Source organism: Lingula anatina, chromosome 10 (assembly GCF_051362555.1).
Source record: "Lingula anatina isolate TDL-2025a chromosome 10, LinAna3.0, whole genome shotgun sequence".
Lineage (NCBI taxonomy): Eukaryota > Metazoa > Brachiopoda > Lingulata > Lingulida > Lingulidae > Lingula > Lingula anatina.
In genome coordinates, this window is record NC_141776.1 from 18,114,229 (window position 1) to 18,122,963 (window position 8,735).

The 8,735-nt window shown below is 36.2% G+C and overlaps 1 protein-coding gene across 1 annotated transcript; it reads right to left on the reverse strand.

Moving 5' to 3' along the window:
- On the reverse strand, nt 1–7,991 carry LOC106160222 (uncharacterized). Its single transcript, XM_086998124.1, has 3 exons — nt 7,773–7,991; nt 5,461–6,034; nt 1–5,211 (listed from the first exon to the last, which is right to left on the reverse strand). The coding sequence occupies exons 2-3, from the start codon at nt 6,023–6,025 to the stop codon at nt 2,825–2,827; spliced, it is 2,952 nt and encodes a 983-aa protein (XP_086854250.1). The 5' UTR covers nt 6,026–6,034; nt 7,773–7,991; the 3' UTR covers nt 1–2,824.
- Nucleotides 7,992–8,735: the final 744 nt, after the last annotated feature.

An 8,735-nucleotide genomic window follows, 5' to 3' on the forward strand; every position in this document is an offset into this window, starting at 1 on the left:
CATATTTTATTATCATATTTAACAATTTTTAACAATTTACACTTACGTTTTAGGTGTAATATCTGACCGTTGTACACCAAAGTACATGTATTACATACCAACTCGCAAAGGTGCATTTTATATAAGATATAGGTCATATATTACTCAAAACTAGTGATACACTGTTCTGTAATAAATAAGACCATCTCAATCTAGGAACACGAAGACAACTCTTCCAGTTGAATTACAGAAAGTACGAAACACTACTATATATACATTACTCTCACTAAAATAGCCTTTAAAATCCTATAAAATTTTAAAAAACTTTAAATATTGGTCCAGCGACTAGTCGTCTCATATTGCTTGAGTGCTTTCGCAACATGCATTATGCATTTTCTGTAGGTAAAATATAACGCCAGTAGTGAATATCTTTTTTTTTTCCTTTCAGGCACCTTTTTATAATTAAGATATCTACAGTACAGATTGTAAGAAAGCTATGACATCACTAGGCCATCACTTTAAATCACAAGACCTTGGCCGAACTGCTATATACTCGGACTACATGTGTACTAAATAAAATTATTTATAAAAAATAACAACTATTCACCTGATACTTGTACATTATTAACTGGCTCCAAACAATACAACCTAGGCTACAGATGAAACAACTTTTGTTGGGTTGATAAAAAAGTACATTGAACACTTTTCCATACATTCCATATAGAATAAGAATTCATATGTTATATTCGTTCCTTAACACAGCCAAACCCTGTGCTATGAAAATGAATGTTACTAATATGTACCAAAAAACTTACTTGAAGTTGACATATTGAATATTTGCAATAAATAGCATTATCAAAACAGAATTATTTATCATGTAATATACGGAATTTTGATTACCAACACACGTTTTTATCTCAATGAATTAGACATAATTTAGTTGTTACCTCGACTTACAGGGTACAAAACCCTGGAACCACTACAATACACTCTTAATACAACATAAGGATATTATATCGTTTATCAAAATAAATGTTACCATTCATCTATTATATTATAAATTGCGTCCACAATATGGAACCCTGACTACAGATACAACAGTTTTCAATGCGATAATATGGAATGCATATAACATACTAAACATGTACTTGAAAAATTATAATACTTCTGCAGACCTCTTTCATAAATATCATTATTCATTAGATGTACTTGTCTCGTAGAATACGAGATGGATATTGACACAAAGTAAAACTTATACAATCGTCTACTAACAAACATATAAACAACTATGAAAAATGATCATGGATTCTTTGTCAAAATGATTGTGACCATTATTATCATATTTGCTTGCGTTTTGAAAAATATTAATGACATACATACAAACATGCAGTCTTTAAATGACTCATTTAAACCCCCTTGCAATTGAATACGATGTAAGCAGTGTGTGTGCCTGTATGTGTCTGTGTACGTATGCGTGTGTGTGCTTGGGTGTCAGAGTGTGTGTGTCTGTGTGCCTGCGTATGTGTGTAGATGTGTATGTGTGTGTCTGTGTGTGTATGTTATGTGTGTATGTGTGTGTAAGCGACCTGTTGCCTATAGATTTTGTCACACACTTGAAGACATTTTGGATTACATACTTATTTTTACGTTATCATATAAGCAGGCAAAATAAAGCGTGGTAAGCTATATTACAGAGAAGAGCTAAGGAAAGTATTTGTCAGAATATATGCACACGAAGAATGTCCTAGACATGTAGACATAAATACTGACCTGTTAAAGTGGTTGTGTAGTGAGCCAAGGCTAGAAGATGGATTTGATGGATTTGACTGAAGTTGTAGAATTAGTATTGGATAAGACAAGAAGTCCCAGTATATGGCAAAAGAAAGTATGTGTGAAGAGTATAATATGGTCTATAAGACAAGCCTACAAGATAAATGTGAGAAAAGTATGAGTGTCAGGATGAATTTATTTAATTTACACTAGTATATATACATTAAACAAGGCTTGTTTTGTAGGGGCAAGTAAAGGAGCTCGAGTGTAATTGCGGTGCATGTAATTAATAGAAAACAGAAAGGCCTAGAATAATAATACAAAATAATTGTTAAAAATGACTGGCGGGAGTGAAGGGAGAACGGGGAGGGGAGGGAGAACGACAACACATATACGGACTGTATTAAGAGAAGAGAATATAGATTCCCACAGTGTAGTTTGAACTCCTAATTTGCTTCATGACAATGAAGTTAATTTTTTTCAGAAATAATAAAGAAGAACACTATGATGTTTAAAGAGGAGTAAATAACACTCTCTAAAATGTGCCGCATAGCGTTCATGAACATCTGATTGACTCTCATATTCGAACCCTTAATCTTGTCTGCGTCTTCTTAGGGACTCTATTACAGATAAGTCTGACCTAAGCAATGAGTGGTATGAGAAAGACGTGTCCTTAATATATATGTGTATACTAATTGTCTTATTGAAATACAAATAATTAGATTTGAGAAATGAAGGGAATTAAAACATGATTACCCTTTGAGGTGCGTAAAATGTTAGTTTAGAAGGGTTTCATGAAAGAAAACAAATTAACTCAAGGAAGGACTTGCAAAAGCCAAGATGACTACGTAATTTATCAATGGGCATTGTATCCCCTTGGATTTTTTTGTACAGATTATCAATAATTTAGAAAGTTCTAACAGTGTTTGGGACCAATTGTCTCTCTCACTGCAAGGCATTTATTGTAATAGTCAAGTGCTGCTTTATGCTCATCAATGTAATGCAGTATACCACCAATATTGTTGTGAAACTGGCAGCGTCAAGGGTCGAGGATTTCCACTCTCACTGCAAGACACTAATTGTGATAATCAAGCGCTGCTTTATGCTTACCCAAATCATGCAGTACAATACGAATATTGTTGTAGGTAGTGACAGTATCAGGGTGTTGTGGACCAAGTATTTCCTCACTCACTACAAGAAATTTATTGAAATAACCATGCGCTGCTTTATCCTCACCCATGGCATGCAGTACACAACCAATATTCATGTAGGATAGGGCAGTATCAGGGTGTTTTGGACCAAGTATCTCCTCGTTCACTGCAAGACATTTATTGTAATAGTCAAGCGCTGCTTTATACTCAAGCATGTCATGCAGTACAGTACCTATATTGTTGTAGGAGGCGGCAGTACCAGGATGTTTTGGACCAAGTATCTCCTCTCTCACTGCAAGACATTTTTTGTGATAATCAAGTGCTGCTTTATACTCACCCATGGCCTGCAGAACACCACCAATATTGTTATAGCAGGTGGCAGTATCAGGGTGTTTAGGACCAATTATCTCCTTGTTCACTGCAAGACATTTATTGTAATGATCAAGCGCTGCTTTATACTCACCCATGGACCCCAGTACATTACCAATATTGTTGTACGATGTGGCAGTATCAGGGTTTTTAGGACCAAGTATCTCCTCATTCACTGCAAGAGATTTATTGCAATAATCAAGCGCTGCTTTATACTCACCCATGGCATGCAGAACAGCACCAATATTGCTATAGCAGGTGGCAGTATCAGGGTGTTTGGGACCAAGTATCTCCTCTCTCACTGCAAGACATCTATTGAAATATTCAAGCGCTGCTTTATACTCACCCACCGAATATAGAACATCACCTATATTGTTGTAGGATTGGGCAGTATCAGGGTGTTTGGGACCGAGTATCTCCTTTCTCACTGCAAGACTTTTTTTGCAATAATCAAGCGCTGGTTTATATTCACCCATGGCATGCAGAACAGCACCAATATTGTTATAGCAGGTGGCAGTATCAGGGTGTTTGGGACCAAGTATCTCCTCTCTCACTGCAAGACATTTGTTGAAATACTCAAGCGCTGCTTTACTCTCACCCATGCCCTGCAGTACACAACCAATATTGATGTAGGAGCTGGTAGTGTCAGGGTGTTTCTTCCCTAACATTTCCCCCTTTTTTTGTGACACTAATTCGAGAATATAGAGAGCATCCTTATAGACATAATTATCTTTGAACAACTTTCCAATCAATTGTAAATTTTCTAAAGTTTCATGTGCTACTTGCACCTCTTGGATTTCTAATTGCTTGATTAGTAAAGCAGCAGTGTGCTTTACATGAGGTAAAATCACATGTAGTTTATTTGCCTTTGTGGTACCACAATGCGTGATTTTAAGGTTTTTGATAACTTTTATATAATAGCTGCAATAGGCATCTTGGATTTCAAAAACGTTGAGGCCATAATCACGGGCTTTGTGTTCTGCATATTCCTTTAGTAAAGGATGGATATCATAGATGTTATCGTCTGCAGTAATGAGAGATTTATTGACAAGGCTGTCTAAGATATGTTCACAATCTTCTTGTTTTAACTCTAAAATAGTACCGACTTCTTCAAGATTAAAGGCAGCGGGGAATATGTGCAGTGAAAGAAACACCTTCCTTGCTTCCTCGTTCAGTGTTTCATAAGAAATATCAAAGCAAGTTGTGATTTCATTTGGCATGCTGGGAATGGAAAGAGTTGGTAATGTATTTTGAGTGTGTATCTTTTCTAATACTGTTTTTGTTGTTTTGGTGTTGAGTAACGCAGCTAGCAGTTTCATTGCAAGGGGGTTATGGCCACATTTTTGTGCCATTTCATCTAAATCCGCCGACTCACAGTCCGTGGGATTCGTGGATTTTCTTTCCCAAAGGACTTGACGTGATGCGGTTTTATCAAGTGGAGGAATGTCTAACAGAACTATGTCATGTGTTGTGAAATCAAACCTTTCACGACTGGTGCATAACAAAGTGATATGATTGGTTGAATCCATTACATCCCTCACAAATTCACAAAACTCGTGTCTGTTTAAACTGAGAACAGAGTCGTTATTGTCGAGAATGAGGAGTGTGTCTGAACTTAAACGAGACAAAGTATGTGTGAAAATATTTTGATAATCAGAATATAAATCTTTCAAATCACGTGTTGGATGATAATGCTGGACAAGTGATAACTTGACAGAATTAAGATCTGTTACTTGTCTCATATCAACGTACAGCACATTAAGCATGTTTTGCCCGACCTTAACCGCTATACTAGTCTTACCGATACCCCCCATGCCGGTCAGGAGAATGAGTGGAGCTTTTTCACTGATATGTTGCTGTATCGTGGAAATGATGTCATCACGTCCCTTAAGATCCGTGTTTCTTCTTGGTAACTTCGTGAGGAGCAGCTGGCAAGGGGTTTCTGAAAAGAATTAAGTTTAATGAGACGAGCTTAATAAAAAATTGAAGTCATCATTCAATCAGCTGTACTTCTATAACTCCATGATTCTATCTTCATTAATTAGTTCCAGACGAATGGATGACTGTATGTGAAAGTTTATAAGCTCGTTGTGTGACAGCGCACATGTTTATGTGTGTTTATTTAGATGCATGTTTATTCATTTAAGGTTTTATAGATGTGAATTATTATTCAAGTGTTGCGAAAATCTACCTGAGGCATCCAATGGCTGAATCACTAACTTGTCGTAGTCATCACTAGAGTACAATGTAGACAGAGACAGAAGGGTAGTTTTCAGACCATTGAACTGCTTCTGGAAATCTGCGTCTGAGAGACCCTCTGTTGCATGAGCGTTCTTATTGCGGTACCTCTTCACCCTAGCGATGTTGGCTTCAGTCGATTTGTCCGTTGCTCGAGGATTGACCCAACTTGCATTAGAATTCAGGTTTGTGATATTTCTTAATAAAACTACGGTCAGGGTAATATCCAAGCTCTGCAGTGTCACAGGAGGTGCAGGGCTCTCAGGAGGGTAGAGAATGTTCTTTTGACTAGGGTTCAAAATGTTCCTTCTTTTAAGTTTGAGTAAGGAATGTTTCACTGTTTGGTCATTTAGGACACCAGATATGTTCCCATTACTTGATGGTCCAAAGAGACCCGGGTATTTTAACTGTAACTGGTTACTGAGAACATCTCGAAGTACTAGTATCCCACGATCCAGTAGCAGTTGCATGCGGAAATGGTTTTCTTTCTCCTTACGAGGAATCTCTTCACTGGCCATTTCTGAGATCTGCAAAAAGGCCATAGAGACGTTTGAGGGTTAATCAATACATTTTAAATTTATCGTTATTATATTTAAGGTAAGATAAATACTTTATGAAACAACTACTGACAGTATTGCAAAGACGTATTTTTAAAAATAAAACTAAGTATTACATCTATGTTGTACTTTTAAATAACTTTTACTTCATACCTGTATGCATGGTGCACGGTATTATTATGAAGTGTTTAAGGTTGAAAGTGTGTGCTTTGGGATATAAATGTGTATGTTCTTCTGGTATGAATTGGTTTTATACTCTTTAATAATAAAAATGGGTATTATAGCATAGTTGATTGTACCTGTACGCATGATGTGATTTCCACACATTTGTTCCAAATCACATATACCACTTCTGTCTTTTCATACTTATGGAACAAACAACATTTACTGGCTACAGGAGGGTAATTTATCCTACCCAAAGGGAAAAAATAATGCAAGATATACAGCACAGGGATAAAAAATGAGTAGAAAGCACCGAAAAAATATTTGATAATAAAGATTGCGTATCCAGTCATAAGGGCGCGAGCCAAAGACAATTAACATAACCCTATACTACGATAAACATTGTCCCACTATTTACTAAGTTAGTAATAACTTTTTAAATTGGTGCATTCTGCTATTACAAGCCACATATATTTTTCCTACTATACGGCATTGCATGGTACAGTACTAGTACTAATCTGTGACATTGTTCCTTTTAAAACTAATAGACCTTAAATTTGATCCCGTGCATCCATAAATTGGCTTTGTTTAATCAGAAATGTATAGGCTTATGCCGGTAATTTTTGTTCATGTTCGTGCATGTTTCTCAGATGTAAACATTTCAGAAATAAGTCACAAATTAAACTGATGATTTTGCATGTATAGGACTAATTTCCTTCTTTGCTTTGACATTTCGTCTAAAGCACAGAGTACGGATGTTTGGAAAAAAAAACCTTATCATTTTTATCATTATTATTTGGCATGCTTCATACACATGTATGTGTGGCAGATTGAAGCATTGCTGAATGCACCAGTTGTATGTCCAGCTTTTTTTATTTGTCTGTTAAAATGTACAGACGGAATCATTACCAAATGCGTGAGAGGAACGTAGAGTTCAGTTTTGATTGCTTCAGTAGAACTTTGCCGTGGGTGTGCCATGCTTATGGTAGTATTGGTTTTCACTCGCTGATGTCTTAAATAACATGTGTTGTATTTTACAGAAAAAATAACTACTGTACTTTCGTCAATCCACAAAATGGTGCCATTTGTTTTTCTATAAATGATAGCCATGCACTGTGACATGTATACTATTTTATAGCAGTTTTCACGTCTAAGATTATGGACTGGGGTCGCAATCTGTGACTTTTGTGGTATTTTGATATTAATTAAACAGATTAAACACCGTCCCTGCGAGAGTTAATTTTTGCTGCCTTAACCCCGTGCTGTAAATAGCGCGTCGTTACACAAACAGGAGAATACCAATACCTGAATTACTGACCTATAGTACAATGAACGCTTACAATGCACATAGCAACATGGCGCAATGTTTATTAAGTTAAAGTGAAAGAAGGACGTACGGTACTATTTCCCCAAAGAATAAGTTTATAAATCTAGGAGAAAAAACAACCCACACCATAGCACATCTATAAGCGTATGGAAACCAAGTGTTATGATGATAGCTAGACTGTGTCATGAACATATACTTTGGTAGCATTATTGAACTTACCGTGAGTTGACTTTAATCGAAATACACTTGTGTCGAGCCGCTTGCTTCTTCCTTTTAACGGCGTATTACTGGATAAGAGCTCAACTTTGTCAGTGTACTTCTACAGTATAATTATATGATAATGTTAAGACGATGATATACACCGTCTTTGGCATAAATGAACATCTAGCCCTGGCAACCAGTCAGTGTACGTGTAAACCCTGCCTCTGATTCAGACCCAGTGTGTGGAGGGGACCACAAAATATAAAGGGTCACATGACTCATCTGGGTTTTTTTGAAGGGAAACTTTTTTAGTCACTTAAAAGAAAAATGCTTTCTGGTGAAACAAATTTTTTCCATTTGATAAATATTGATTTAGATATCTCAATAATAATTATTTTAGCGGACTCAGTGACCTCCTTTCTCAATAAAAAAAGAAAAATATGCGTGTTTTGTAATACACAATAGCCTATATATGGCTTGACCTCAATAAGGTCAGCGTGCGTTCAAGGTCATCATATCCACATTAACAAAATGACATCTCTACTCAGCATGTCAGGGGCGCACCCATCCATGTACTTTTGAATCACTGACATAGGATTCATTTCGGACCTGACATGATATAGGATACTATTAATAATTTTAAGTTTGGGATTTATTTTTACAAAAAAAAGAAAGTTTAATGAAGCATGGGCGCGGGGAGGGTGTGGAAGGTGAAATGGTGCAGTGTTAAGTAGTTTACATGTACTCACTGACAACAGGGTGCGCTAGTGGTTTGGTACAAATGGTATATTACGTTTAATTTTCTTTTCGGCAAAAAAAAAAAAAAAAAAAAAAACAGTCTGAATGTTGCTCCGTTTTTGCATTCATTCCATCTGTCAGAAAATATGTCGAATAAAACTGGAAAAGTGATCTTAAATGTAATATCTTTCTGCTTGATTTTCCACAAAATCTTGAATTTGCTCAAATAAGCAAATACAAGTG

Coding starts and splice junctions, on each gene's coding strand:
- LOC106160222 (XM_086998124.1), bottom strand. CDS start 6,025: ATGGCCAGTGAAGAGATTCCTCGTAAGGAGAAAGAAAACCATTTCCGC. Junction 5,212..5,460: donor TCAGCCATTGGATGCCTCAG/GTAGATTTTCGC, acceptor AATTCTTTTCAG/AAACCCCTTGCCAGCTGCTC.